General features: G+C 39.6%; 1 protein-coding gene across 1 annotated transcript in view; it reads left to right on the forward strand.

The window, feature by feature from the left end:
- MALRD1 (MAM and LDL receptor class A domain containing 1) overlaps positions 1 to 16,146 on the forward strand; it is a 662,703-nt gene that overhangs the window by 341,249 nt on the left and 305,308 nt on the right. The window contains exons 22-23 of the mRNA XM_075588643.1: positions 7,870 to 8,083; positions 13,457 to 13,704. Of these exons, the coding sequence (XP_075444758.1) occupies positions 7,870 to 8,083; positions 13,457 to 13,704 (462 nt within the window). The remainder of the gene's footprint in view (positions 1 to 7,869; positions 8,084 to 13,456; positions 13,705 to 16,146) is intronic.

The following is a 16,146-nucleotide window of genomic DNA, read 5'->3' on the forward strand; positions in this document are numbered from 1 at the left end:
GAGTTGAGCTTAGAGGAGGTCTTATTCCACCTTCTCAAATTTCATTCTTTCAAAGTAATTATGTATTAGAGGAAGCAGTATGAAGATTTGGTTACTGTTGCCTCTTTGTTGGAGAGTGAGTTTCTAGTACCAGGACCAACTTTGCCAGTAGTCATCTCATCTTTGTCAACGTCCATAACTGATTCATCGCAATGCTCTACTAGCTACCAAGGTAGCCAAGGGGGGTAGGTAGTGCAGTTAAAGTTTTATAATTGCCCATTTATAGCCCTTTGTTTTCAGTTTGTTACGGAATCACATGAGTAACTGACCACTTGGTCTACAAAGGGGTTAACATGTACTCTAATGTTTTTTTTAATTTTAGCACCTATTCCATGTTTGTTTAGGATATCTTGCCTATGTATATAAATATATATATATATATATGTCTGCCTGCCCCCCTGCAGACAGTGCTCCCACTGCAGCAAGAGATTCTGGGAAATGACATAAAAAATGAGCACACAATGTGTCACCTTTTGCCTGGAATATCCATACACATGGAGCCCATTTAAGCAGATGCATCGGTGGAGGTTTTTTGTTGCTTTTTTCACGAGAGAGAGAGCGAGAGAGCGATAGAGAGGGAGAGAGAGGGAGAGAGGGAGAGAGGGAGAGAGGGAGAGAGGGAGAGCGAGAGAGAGAGACTTTTATACGTATTATATTTTTAACCATCTTGTAAGTCGGCATTGTCTTCCCTCTTTTTTATAATAAATCCTATTTCTGTGGTAATGCACTAGGGTTGTGCGCTGTTTCTTTCCTCTTTTTATACAGATTCCTCTTGGGAAGTGATTCTTCCTGGATACAGCAGCCCCCATTCCATGCATTTTGGCTTTACAGCACATTTCTGTGCTGTTGGACTACCAAGACTCCTCTTTTTCTCCTGGGCTGGACTTGTAACTACATAGTGGTTTATACTTTTGATTATTATTTTATGAATTTTTAATTATTATTTTTTTATTGCATCTTTATTGTGTGTCTATCGCTGATTTTTTTCTTTTTTATATATATATATATATATATATATATATTTATATATATATATTTATATATATATATAGAGGTAGATACATAAATAATAAAATCCCATCAGCACTCAACCATGGACTAGAAATCCCTGAGGAAGTGAGAGATCTTCACGAAATGCGTAGGATGATCCAGCAAATCTGTGTTGATTGTGAAAATCCCTAGCGGCAATCTTGGAGGTGACGTCACCACTAAGGGGAGGCACTGAGGTGCAGAAAATTGGAGCAGGGAGCATAGAGAGTGCAGTCAGTGCAGGCTCCAGAGGGAGACACAGACACGCAGTCCAAGCATACATGGTGGTATCCTAGAGATTCGCAAGGTGGTTCTTATTATACCAGATCGGGTTATATGTGTTTGCTGTAGTAAGCACAAATGTGAGTGCTATTGTTTATCATATTTATTTGTATTCTATTTTTGTGGAATTAAATCATATACACTATGAGAGTTGTCTCTGTACTCTACTATTTTTAGTTGAAATATATCTAAACAATATATATATATATATATATATTAGAAAAAAACAAGAAAGAAAAAGTGCCCGATCCTTGTGTAAAATCAAATATAAAGGGTTTTAATTTGCCATGAACAGACGATTGCCAACTCACACTTTGTAAGATAAAAATAAGCAATTTATGGGACTAGCCCATGCACCACGCTGACGTCCAGATCTCACTGCTGTCCTCCGTCTGCATACGGATGCTACCGCTGTAAATCAGCTTTGCTGTTAGATGTGCTGCCGTTCTAACCTCTCTCCGTCACCTCGGATGGAATAATAGGTAGTTGTGGCTGCACTCAAATTTCCACCGATCGTGCTGCACCCTTTATATTTGATTTTACACATGGATCGGGCGCTTTTTCTTTCATGTTTTTTTCTAATAGGTATCGTTGGGAGGTTGGTGAGCCCATGAATAAAGCTGCCCAGGACTACAATTTCATTTTTTAAGGATTTGTATGGACATTCATTATTGTTTTTTTATTGTCAATATTGACAAAGAGACTTATACACTTTTTTATATTTATATTTTTCTTTTTTATTGTTGAATTTTTTTGCCATCTTACATTTTTTATACATGTTTTTATTTTTAACTGCAATTTGCCAATTGTTCCTACCACATTTTAATTGTATTGTTAGACATCTGTGCTGGGTGCATCGTTCTGCAGTGTGAGATTTGATTTGTAATGGTATACAGTAGGTGTAGACTAATAAGGGCGCTGTCATATATATATTTTATATATATATATATCAGACCTGGAGTAGTTGATAAAAGAATGCATTATTTTCGGCCGTTACCACAGTTCCAATAAATACCAGGACTTAATGTATGGCATCAATATGACAATATTTGTTGTATTTAGTAATTCTGATGCAGGTCCCAATATTTGTTTTTAGCAGCCGTGGTAAAAATCTCATTATTTTTATGGTTTGGATTTACCATATGTTCAACAATGGCCAAGCAATATATATTTTTATTAAGAGAACTACACTAGTTTAACATAGGTCTTGGAATCCACTTTATTAAATGTGAGTAGGATAACGCACTTGCTTAGTATCTGAAGCAGTCTGCTCAGGAAAATTATACTGCACCGACACACTTTATTCGAGCAAATACCCGGTATGTACCTGGCAGATACCTGGAATGCGCCACTCCTCACCTCTGACAAGCCCCGTTGCATTTGCCTTCCCAGCCTGGGTTCATGCCTGGCTGATGGGCGGCTGATCTGTTAAATGATAATGATTAGGATTTAATAGGCTGCAATGCTTCGCGTGTCTACCAGATGGCATAAATTCATGAATTGTAATGCAGTATATATATATATATACTGTGCATTATTGCAGCCAGCGGGAATAAAATGCTTCAATCCCTGCTTAGAAAATACCTCAATGCACTCGGGCAGAAAACAGTCACAAACCTCAATACACCCGGGTATACCCGAATTCGTGGGACTAGCCAAGCTCGAATAAAGTGTGTCGCCAGTGTAGTATGCTTTAGAAATGGCATAAATATTTATTCTTGACATTTGAGTTTTAGTTCTGTATTGCACAGTGTTTTATATCAACATTATAGTTCTGAAACAATGAACACTGGGGAAATTAGATAGTGCTGTAGCTGTATTTTTTTTTTTCTTCTGCATACAGAATAATAGATACTGGTCTGAAACGGTCCATAACAGGGTTCACATCTCAATGTAAACTTAATAAAACTACACTGAGAAAATAACACAAAAACGAAGGACTTCTAGATGGAGAGAAATGTTGGTCTATCTCATATCTAGCTCCCATAGGTTTATTGCTAATCTGAGATAAAAAATTAAAAAAAAGATTTGAACACAGCATTTAAGCACTTTACTACAATATATATAATGCAAAAAAATACTCTATTATTCTTTGATGTTTACAGAAACAGAAAAAATGTAATACCTTCGTACAGTGAACAAAGAAAACACATTGTGCATATGTATCATGTTCATCAATTTGCACAGGCAGAATATTTATGAAACTTGCAAATCTTGGGGCCTATTCATTAAACTGTGCCTTTCTGGCAGGAAACAGTTGAGTGTGCATATACTCAAATTTTAAAACGCTTCAAATGATTTAGTTGCATATTTCCCAGGTATCTCGTTCACAGGTGTGTTTCCCCTTTCCAGGTTTGGTCTGTCTCCCCACATGGACTATAGGTTAATCTTTCTCTCCTCCCCTCCCCCAGCCCTATTTTGCCTACATAAGGCTGCGCTTACTGTATAGTGCCCGGAGACGCAATGTCGCTCCAAATCAAATACATTGACTTCGTCGCAAGCGCTTATAGTAAGCGCGACGGCGACGGAGCGGCAAAAAAATTTGAAGCCGGGTCTATTTGATATTTTAGAGACAGTCGCCGCATGTGACTGTCTCTAAACCAATCAGAGACCGCGGCCCGCCCCTTTTGTGACGTCGCTGGCGACAGTCGCAGAAAACCTAATTATAACTTTCGTGGGCGGTGACGGCGACGGCGACAGGTGACGTCATCGGTCGCCGTCGCATTCACCAGCACTATAAGCGCTGCCTTAGCGAGTTGTGTGATTTCTAACTGTCAGTTTCCCGCTACTATTGCAGAAAATAAAAAAGTGCCTACAAATGAAATGTCAAACCATGCAATGTTTATGCATAGATAATTCTTAATGCATACAGTATGGCAAAAGCCTTCATGTCATATCCATCATATTTTTATTGCGTGAAATTGTAGATTGTCTACAAGCTACGTTTAAAACAATTTATAACTGGTGGAATTAGTCAACACAGACGCAGATAACCACTGTTAAATCAGGAAAAATAATGTTAGGTTTATTTAAAATAGTAAGATGCTATTTTTCTTGAGTATTATGAGAGCGAGAACTTTACATATTTTAATTAGCATATTTCTTAGACATCTCAGTTCCCTTCAGATTTGTGAACAGGTGTCTCTCCATGTGTTGTATAAAAGGAGTGTTTGGGGAGGTACATAAGTCACTTTATACTCCAGTAAAGCAGAACTCTCTCTCTCTAGCACTTTATTTCAGGCTCTAGATGGGCATAATAACCTAACTATGATTCTCTGCATTAACCTGAATGGCCTTTAGTGGATATGTGATGTTAGGGGGAATGCCTCTTTTCATATAATTTGCTGGAAATCTTTAAAGCACCCTATGAAAGGAGTAAACCTAACATTAATTTAAGTTACGCTAACTATCCTAACAGAGCTTAGTGTAACTTGGTAACTTTTGATACATCTTGTCATTTCCTCCTTTTACTCCTCCTAAAACCACTCCCCAAAATCCTTACTGGTGCAAGTGGAGCAAAACACCTTAATACATTGTGTTATGTCATGCATCTGTCTGCATCAATTTGTGTCACTTTTTAGAGCAGTGCTTCAGTTAACACCACTAAATACATACAGGCCTATCAGTACTGGTATGGGCTAATATAAAAATTATTTGAAATATAGATTTCCAGGCACAGAAAAAAAATGCAACCATATTATTACCAGATCCACAGAACTCCATTAAATCAGGACTCCTAACGCTCTGTTACCAAAATTGATAACGGACGTTAGTTTCCCTGAGCTTAACGTTGATCCACAAAGCTAATTTTCTTGCATTTTCATCTCAAAATCCATTTTGCGGTGTAAAATCTGCAACCAGATTTGGTCCATTTTAATACGTGCGGATTAATCAAAAACCGCCATTGGTTACAATGCGTGGATGGATTTGTAGAATCCAATTCGCGGATTAAGCATCTTGTTTGCGGATTCTTACAAATCCGTCAATGGATTGCTTAGTCTGGGGCATTTACAGATGCAGCCATTTGTATCTCAAACCGGCCCCGCACATGTGCTGGTGAACCACGGACTAAATGTGGAGCATTCAGAGACAAGTGCAGAGAAGGGGGTAATGGCCCATCAGGACTAACACAGCAGGGGTCCCTGCTTCTGAATGGAACTCACGCTGTATTTGTCCTACTGGGCCGCATCAGTCTGGTAGAGACGCACAGTGAGAGTAGATTGCGTGATCGCCTGTTAGAGGTGTGCAGAGAGAGTGACGGAGTCCTATTCAGAAGCAGGGACCCTCGCTGTGTTAGGCCTGATAAACCAACTGACTGGATCTGTATTGGCTATAATAATACTAAATCCGTAAAACCCGAATCACTCTTTTTCTTAAATCTGTGGATTTTAAGAACTGGCTGATTTGCTAATCTCTAGTTACCTCTCATTTTCAAGTATGTCCTGGGCACAGAGTTATGATGACAATACATGGTTACATTAAACGAACAGAGGTTATACATTCAATTTACAGACATTTCATGGACAGTTAAAGATAATATATAACTATGGACGTATGTACAGTAACAGTTACAGACAAGATGAAAATGTGAGACAGCTAAAGTCTTGAATTACTTATTCTGTACTGTAGGCAGTTTTGAGAGTCTCTGGTAGGTTGTTCCAGTCATGAGGTACATGTTAAGAGGAGGAGCGACCGGATTCCTTGTTGAACTTTGGGACATTGAACAGTCTTTTGGAGTCTGATATAAGGTGATAAGTAGGGACAATGAGCTTTTCAGAGAGGAGGGTAGCATGCCTAGAAATTATATGAAGGCAAGGCAAGAAGAATTGACTTTGCGTCTGGACACAAGGGATAGCCAATCTAGTTCTTGGAACATTTTGCTGTGAAATGTGTCACAATTACATTGTAGTACGAAACGGAACATTGAATTGTAGAGGGTGTCTAGTTTGCTACGATGAGTTTGGGGTGCTGTACCATATACTATGTCCCCATAGTCTATAATTGGCACTAGCATCTAGTGTGTGATACACTTTCTGATGAGTTGGCTTAGGCAAGATTTTTTCCTATAATGTATACCAAGTGTGGCATAGGTTTTGGATGTCAGTGTATCAATGTGCAGCCCGAATGTTAAGTGCGAGTCAGACAAATTCCCAGACAAATACTTAAAACTAGTGACACAGGCTACGATAGTTTGTTCTAATCTGTTGTCTGTAGCTTTAGAAATTTAGCCTTATTCCCAAATATCATAAATACCGTTTTGTCTGTAAATAAAAATAGTTTGTTTTGGGAATCCAGTGAGCAAGTCTTGAAAAATTAGTACATGTTCAAGGTCAGAGAGTCTGGTTGTGTGCATATAAGATTGTGCCATCTGCAATGACTAATGCAGTTGTTTTCATAGGTAATTAAGCAAGCAATGGCTAGCTACTTGATGAAGCAACAAATTATGGTTTATTTCAGTCTTTACTAAAAAAAAATGGAATATATGAAAGTGCAGTTAAATAAAGTACTGCATATACCATTTGATTCAATATGAGTTATTATTGCTTTCAATCTGATTTAAGGGTAATTTACTAAGAAAAAGTATTTTTACAGCTTTTAAAAGAACAAATTGAACGCTATTTTTGATTTACAGTACTTCTATTTATGTAGCTGTCTGGCATCAGATCTATGAGATTGTGTTAATAAATCACAGCAACCATGTAGCACAAATCCCTAAAGTCTGAAACAAGTTTACATCATACTGTACCAATACAGAATGCTGACTTTATGCAAATAGCAGCAGGTTGGCATCTTCAGAACTCCTGTCACTTTGATAAATAATTTCTTAAGTGGGGACTTTTTGAAACCATGTGTTAAATAATGTACACAATTTGAAATGAAATAGCATTCACATTTTCTCTTGCAAATATGCATATCTAAAATGCATGTTTTCCAACGTCCCGAGGCCTGGTGTTTGTGTACACATGTTAAAAGGCGTATTTTAACCCAACCTTGCCACCATCCCCTTTCATTTTCTGGTTTGCAGTATAAAAAAACAATAGCTACAGGCATAGCCCGGTTTAAGGACACTAACTTTATGTACACTCGCGAGTAAGGACATATCGCTCAATAGGCAAATGGCAGCTCACGCATGCGCCCGTCAGCACGTCCTGAACAGCAATACCGGCTCCCTACCTGTACCGAAGCTGTGCGCAAGCGGGGAGGCTATAGAGCCTGTTACAAATGCGTTATTTACATTAGTTATGCACGTATATGATGATTGCAGTACAGTACATGCATCGATAAGTGGGGAAAAGGTAGTGCTTCACTTTAAGTACATTTTCGCTTTACATACATGCCCATGTCCCATTGCGTACGTTAATGCAGGGTATGCCTGTACTGTATGTTTTTACAGTCCATTATGCCTCTATTGGTGTCCTCCTTACTGGCCTTATTGACAAAATAGTGGTAACTGTACAATGAGTGATCAAAATGTACTTTCAATAATGACAAACAGCTCTGTTTTGTTTGTTTTTTTAGATTGTTCTTCGGGCAAAACGGGGTGTCAGTTATGTAGGAGATGTGAACGTGGATGATGTTGCATTTGAAGATTGCTCACCGATGCTGATCCCAGACAAGGAGTGTACTTCTGATGAATTTATGTGTTCCAACAAGTACTGCATTCCTAAAGATAACCTGTGTGACTTTGTAAATGATTGTGCAGATAACTCTGATGAAAACCCATACATCTGCAGTAAGTCATTCAATGCTTCTTGTATCATATTTGAAACTTAATTAACGTCTAAATTGAATTGAAAAGAATACAAAAACAGCAAAACTATAAAATCAACTATGCATATCTGAAACCTCCTAAATATACAGACTGTATATATCATGTTCAAAGCTAAAGAAAACTTTACTGCTGAGCTGAATACACGAGTTCTTGTAAACAAATGTAATTAAGCGTGAATAAATTGAGGTGTAAATAAAATGTGATAATAAATATGCCACATTAACCTTCTTTTTTTTAATGAACGTGATAAGGTACATTATAATAAATATTACATTTGTAAAGTTGGCACTGCTTCAATCCTAAAATGCCACGGTGTCTCAAACGTGTGTTCTTCATTAATTTCATGTTTTCTTGTTTGAGTATTCAAGCAAAAAATTCACATATTAATTATTGTACTGGTCTTTTCTCAATGCACATGTACAGTTTAATGTAAAAGTCACTTTAGTTTGAAATTCCATTTGCTTGTTTAAAAATTGGTCGAAAACCCAATTATTGTCATCAATCTTTCCTTAATCAGTATCCTTTTCTCCTTTTATATGTACTGTACATATTTATGTATATTTAAAAGATTTATTTTATGGAAAAAAAACAAACATTTAATTTTATTACAATATTAGTTTATGAGGGTTGTTCATTAAACTGTTACTACCTCCTATGGGGGTAATTGTATGTACACTGAAGTGGCTGTTCAGATAAAAATCCATATACTGTAGACTTCAATGGAGACTTTCAGCCCAAAACAGCCTCAGCTGCCACTTTGACGTATATTCAGCAGAATAAGACCCTATATGTGTATAGACTCTAAGCAGAGGTGGCAACACGAGTCCTCATGTGTCACCAACGTGTCAGGTTTTCAGGATATTCCATCTTCAGCACAGGTGTCTTAGACTGAGCTACTCATTGAGTCCCCTCTGCTGAAGCAGTGATATTCTGACAACTGACCTATTGGTGGCCCTTGAGGACTGGAGTTTCCCGCCCTTGGTCTAAAGCAGGGGTGCGCAAACTGGGGGGTGCAAGATTTTCCAGGAGGCGCGGCAGTTACAGAGGTCCCATGCTCTCCCCAAAGGCATTTGATTTAAATACCGGGGGACCGCTCGAGGGCTGTGTAACTTCTCCTACCTGGCATTCGGCGACGTTGCCATGGTAAACCTGGCGGCAAATGACGCAGCAGGGTCACATGACATGGCATTGTCATGGAAACGGGACTTCACATGACCCCGCGACATTATTTGATGCCGTAGCCAAGCGGGGGAGAGCAGGGAGAGGTGTGCAGGGGGGAAACTATGCACACCCCTGGTCTGAAGCATGTCACTTTACTGACAAACTAAATACTACAATATTTTTTTTTAATTAGAGAATTGTGGACCATATTTACTAAGCAATGCCATAAGACATCTTACAGCACCGCTTAGTAAATATGGCCCCTTAAAGCCAATTAAAGTAAATGGACTGTAAGGTTTCTCCCAGCATAAGAAGGTGTCTTATGAAGTATAAACAAAAACAAACTGGCATACACAAGACCTAGAAGGGCCAGTGGTCCAGTAGAAAAAGTCCCCCTACATAACAGCACTCAATATTACTATAATGAGTAGGAAGTAATAGTGTAACCAAAAGAAGCACGGAACTAAGAACAAACACTAATAGTGAGTGATATGATGTTTATATAATAAAAACAGTATTATAACAATAAAAAATAGGGTATTAAAAACTCCCCGTGCACAAAGGGCTTCAAAAGATGAAGCACTGCTAAATAGCAAAGCCAGTACCCCTGAAGGGGGTGATTACTGTGCTGTGCACAGTAGCCCCACAAAAATATAAAGTGAGCCTACTGAGAGGAAGGGAGCTTCTAAACCAACTCCCCCCTCCCACGAACATGCTACAATTGTAAACTATATTAATAGCAATGCACACACTCAAAAGTAAGCATGTATGAGTGTGAAGTGTCAGTCCCTGTGGGTATATTAGTAGAGAGGTGCTAGTGTAACAATAGGCTCATTAGAGTCTAAGTACATTAACCCTTCCAGCGCTCATAGTAACAAGGGTCTAAAATGAACTAACCCCAGAGCGTAAACAAAGGGGTACATATCTCCTGCTAGCAAAGGCAGGTGATTGCAGGTAAATAACTGTGCATATAATCCACTGCAATACTTGCGATACCGGTAGAGTGTGCAGTATAGTCTTTAGTCCTGTGGTTCAAAGAGACTCTCTCTCAAAATCAGTATGCTGTTGTGAAAAAGTCCTGCCAATAGCACTATAGTGCCCGTGAGAGCTAGCAGCAATCCCGACGGCCGTTTCGCTTTAGCACTATCTCAAAGGATGTAAAGATAGTGAGACGCTCATATCTATTTAACAGCGCAAGGAGGGGACACGGCGGAGCGCCCTCCAATCCCAATACTAAGGGGTGGGGCCGTAGAGCCATAACGGCTAACAATAGTCAGCCCAATCCTACTGCGTGATAGGTTAGGTAGTGACCCAATCACCAATCAGCAGTATATCTATAGTTATGGAGCATGCACAGTAGTGACAACTCAGTAGAGATAGTAGAACACACTAGTAACCTGAATAAAAGCTATTACAGTATTAAATGAGCTGCTAAAATAGGTGAAATACAGGAGAAAACGACATACACCATATTAAAATGTGCTATGAACTAGAAACAATTATATCAATGAATAAAAGACAGAAGTGTACAGATAAATAGTATTATAAAAATGGGGTAAATAAAAACCCCTCATTGAGACCCATGGGGGATAGGGTCTGCAGGTCATATATCCACCTGCATTTCCTCTGCAGGAAGATCTTATCCCAGTCACCCTGTCTTTGGGCGATACTGAGATGGTCTATACCAAAAAATTATAAGACCTGCATATTGCCGTCATGCGCCTCATTATTATGCCTCGCTATAGGTGTCTCCAGATGGTTGCGGACTGACCCCACGCATTCTGAAACCTGATATCTAAGTTGACGGCGGATTTTTCCCACTTATTTTTTTCCGCAGTCACATGAAGCCATTTAGATTACCCCAGTGGTAGTACAATTAATGAAGGCCTCAATGGTAAACTCCTTTGAGTTATTTCAATTATGGGACCTTTTTGCTGGCAACATAAAAACACAAGCCTTACACTTCCCAAACTTATATGATCCTTTTTGTTTGCTCGCCAGCCACGTCTTGGATGTTGGTGCGGTATAATGACTGTGAACGAGCAAATCTTTAATATTCCTCACCCTTCTGCTGACTAATGTTGGTCTAAATTTTAATACTGGACCCAAATCCTCATCAGCGAGTAGAAGATGCCAAAGTTTCTGAACTATCCATGAGATCTGGGACCATCGGTTATTAGAGTTCCCAACAAATATTTTTGTTTAAGATTGCTGGGATCTATGTTGTTTTGACAGTAACCGGTCCTGCTTGTTGGTTTGCCTTGCTCGATTAAAAGCCCGCTTGATACATGTAGAGCTGTACCCCCTTTCCAAAAAGTGATTCTTTAGCTCCAAAGCCTATTCTTTCAAAACCTCCATAGTGGTACATTCCTGCATAACCGCAAGAACTGACCTACAGGAATGTTTTGCATCAAGTGTGGTGGATGATGCGTGGTAAATTGCAAAAGACTCTTTGTGGCAGTTTCTTTCCAAAAGATTTTTGTCAGTAATTTACCTTCACTGTCTCTGTAGATCGTGATAATCAGGAAATTAATGGAGTATTTTTGGATCTTGCTAGTTAGTTTCAAGTTCAACTCATTACAGTTAAGTACATTGATGAACTCCAGCAGGGCTCCCCTCTGGCCATGCCATAGGATAAGGATATCATCAATATATCGACCCCAGAAGCAATATATTGAGTATATTCATACATATCATCGGCGAACACAACTGTCTTCTCCCACCAGCCAAGGTACAGGTTAGCATAGGTGAGAGCATACATGGTGCCCGTCACTGTACACTGAAGCTGGTGGAAGATTTGTTATTAAAAGGGAAGTAATTCAAAATCGAGCAACGACAAAACAAACATATTATGTTTCTGAAAATTAGTGCCCCTAGAGGTGAGGTAGTACTTAATTTCCCTCATTCCTTCCTGGTGTGGAATACTCGTATACAAGGATTCCACATCCAGTCCAACGAGTAGTGTATCCTCATCAACTGAAATACCATCCAATCTACAGAGGACATCCTTAGTGTCTTGTAGAAAGGAGGGAAGAGTGACGACAAATGGTCTTAAAATATTGTCCACATACAGTAGGTACTCTCATTTGTGGTAAGGTTCCCTATCCCTGAGACGATTGGTCATCCAGGGGGCGGGACCACACCCTTATGTACCTTTGGTAAGTTGTAAAATGTGGCTATACATGGTGATTTCCCCAGAATACATTTCTGCTCCTGTTCTGTGATGACTGCCTCATTTCTGCAATCCTATAGTATGCTGATCAATTAATTCCTGAATGTTAGCGTGGGATCAGATGGCAGGATCATATAGCATTTCTCATCAGACAGTAAACGACGACTTTCTTTAACGTAATCTTCACAAGTAACTATATCCACCTCGGATGGTTTGATAATGATGTCGTCATTTTGTTTTAACTCATCCGAGGCATTTTTTTCCCTGCATGTGAGATTGTTATTTGTTTGACAAGGAGGGATACTTTCCAAGTAATTGGTTAACAGGCAGACAAAAACCACAATATTGGCACTTAATTCAAAAGGTGGAGTAAAAGTGCACAGTGGTCTCAGATCAGTAAAAGGTGCAGTCTCTAAAGTCTTCAAGAGTATCAAATGGTGTGTTCTTCAGCTCTAACCGTAACTAATTTGTATAGTATACAGTAGGTTCTATGAAGTAACAATGTTTAGTAAATATGGACTTGAACGGTCTATAAAGTGTTTTCCAGCCCTTTCCTTTTTTCTTATGCCAAGGAAGAGTTTAGCTCCATTTATGTAATGGGAGCTGACTTCTTCCCCATCGTTGGAAAGACATCTTTACAACATATTGACTAAAAATCCTAAAGGCTTGGAATAGAGTTGTGCTTTTGCATAGCCTTTAAGATTTTAATGAAGATTTATTTTTTATTTTTAAGAAGCATCTGAAAGTATGTTTCATTTTCTACTTGATTCATTTGTATCCAAAAATACACTCCTTCAATACTGTTTTCAGATCACATCTGTATCAACTTTTAGGCCATAAGTGCTGTTGAGGTTAAAGTAACATATTTTGTAAAAATGTTAAGATGTTAGAGGACATATTATTGTTTACTGACATTTATTTCATTCATTATTTCATTTACATTGTTTCAGTCCCTTTGGTTTGTTCATTTGACATTCATTTTGATACCATTTATGTTTTAGGTGCCTTTACGGGACGTTGTGATTTTGAATTTGATCTTTGTGACTGGAAACAGAACCAAAATGATGACTTTGACTGGAATCTCAGAGCTGGCAGCACTCCAACCGGTGGCACAGGGCCAGTAACTGATCATACTTTGCAAAATCCATTTGGAATTTATATCTTCATAGAGAGCTCATTCCCACACTTACCAAGACAAGGAGCAAGGATAACTGGACCAATGATAAACAGGTGGAGCAAGAACTGCAAGGTAAAGTGTGCAAGGAGGAAAACCAACTAACATATTGCCCCTGCTAATGCTACTTAAAGCAAAAAATAACATGGAAAATATATGATGTGCGTTAAAGAGGACACACATTACCATTGTTTTTATTGGAGCTGCAGTATTTCTTTGCACCCGTTATCACATTGCATCACTTTTTATTTCCTTTGGGGGCAGCTGCAATTTTCTGAGAAATAAGTGAAGACATTTTTTCAAGATCAGTATTTAAATATACCCTCCTGTTTAAACATTTGCCCTTCTAAAATCCAACTACTGTGAGTCACACTCATGTGTTTTACTTTCCTCCATCTGTAAAATGACTTTCTGATTATTTATGACCAGTTTTAAAAGCACAAGTGAGTCTTAACCCAGTCTATAATCAGTCTAACATAATGATTATTGTCACGGGAGGGGGTAGCCAGGCTATACAATAAAGGTTAAGCCCCCTGGTTCCCTCTGAAACCGTGGGTTCCCTGGCAGCTAAATAGCACCATAAGCCAGGGACCAGGGATAATACATGTGGAAAATAAAGTGACCCCTGCTTTTTTCTGTTTTCATGTTCCCTTGGCCCTAGAACTGTGAAACTTCGTATGTGTAAGTTTTAGGTCTGGTAGTTGGGTAGAAATACAATTATTTTGTTTGCAGGAGTTCGGGGGCTGAAGTTACCGGTAGTCCTTTAATTCTCCCCGGCAAGCAGGCATGATTTGCCGATACGCTGGGTGAATTACACCTGGGTGAATTACACCGGGCAACCCAGTGTCCCCCAGACTCCTGAGTTACGAGCCCAAATATCCCAAATCCATTTCCCTTATAAGTATAAAGTTCCCCAAGGTGCATACTTTATTAAAGTGTACTTTATAATGTTTTATACATTTGTTATAAGACTCTATACAGTCAGCCAGGGTATCAGCATTGACGCCAGCATGTCTGTATAGAGTCCGTAGTTCAAAGAGGAGAGGATGTCCAGAGGTGAGAAGACCGTTTGGTGGGTGAGGAAGGGCAAATTGCCAAGTCCAGAGAACAAAGGGCACCCTGTGGGGACACCTTTTGTATCTGCCAGAGTTGCTGGAGCCTGCCCAGCGGGTTGCAATGAGTTAGCTGGGGGAGATACAGCTCGTAGGTGCTTCTCCCATTGACTAAATCATATTTCCCACTCACCCTGCTTTTTCGAGCTGGCTTGGCATGCCTCCTCCTCTGATGTCAGCCAAAGGACAAGCCCCTATTCCTATTGGTTGGCGGGGAGGAATTCCCACGCTCTGATTGGTCGCTCCTCCTACCTCCATGCTGAACATAGCTCAGCGGAGGGTCTGTAAGGAGAAGCCCCAGTCAGAGAACGAGACCATTCAGTGACATGATACGATGAAGCTAGGGTGGGCTTTTCAAAGTTGCTCTGTTCGAAATAGCGGAGTAACCGGCATCGTTTTGAAGCTATGAAAGTCTGCCTCGCAGAGACTAAGACCCATCTTTTGCGGCCAAGTTCTACAAATTAAATGTAGCGGTCGCGGTCAGGATTTCTTGCTGACAGCAGTTCTAGGACAATCAGCACGAGGTACCGGCCAAGATTTTCTACCGAATCTCGGTCCAGGAAGTCCGGGACAAGGTCCCGATCAGGGTAATTCCTTGCAAGCGGATGCTCTGCACCTAGGAAAGGTTAGATCTCAATTCCCAGATTCCAGTAAGTGTGTATATTTCTGTCTTTTGCATTTCTGTTGTGCTTCCGAGGTTTTATCCAAATAGACCTGTAAGAGACGTGTGCAGAGGTACGCAATGGAGACCGTTTTAAGGTAAAATTAAAATAAAGCTTTATTGCCTGTTCCTTTAAATAGCACAGCAAACAGAAATATACAAAAACAACAAACACCTATCCCTGTGTAAGGGCTAACTTACTTCCCCAGTCCTTTTCTGCAGGACTGGAGGGATAATCCCATTACCACCCTATTCCCCAAAGTCTCAAGAGATACCTTAAAGCAGATGGCCCTTCATGTAAGTCTCTGGTAGGTTCCTGGGTCCCCTGTGTTCAGGAATATATGTCTCTGGGTGTCCTTATCTCAGCAGAGCCTTTCTGCTCAAGACCTCTTTCCTCTTGTCAGCACCCTTGTGTACTGAGGAAAAATCTTCTTCCTGTTTCTGGGAAAAGGCTTTTTCTAACAGAGTCTTAATCAGCCAGGTGGAGTCTGACTAATTGCTGGTGTGCGATTAACCAGCACACTGCTGGATTAGAGGCACGTTTCTTTAACAGGGATAGGTCCCTGTTACAAAACCCCATTTTATTTCACTGCCTTTTTTGCCTATTGAATGATCCTGGTGTACATTTGTTAAAAGTCCTGGTCTCCCGTGACAATTATAAATGTATATTTCTTCTGAATACTGAACATTGTATGTGTGTGTGTGTGTATATATATATGAATAAAGTTACCGTTACATTTTTGT

The sequence above is a fragment of the Ascaphus truei genome, chromosome 2, assembly GCF_040206685.1.
Source record: "Ascaphus truei isolate aAscTru1 chromosome 2, aAscTru1.hap1, whole genome shotgun sequence".
NCBI lineage: Eukaryota > Metazoa > Chordata > Amphibia > Anura > Ascaphidae > Ascaphus > Ascaphus truei.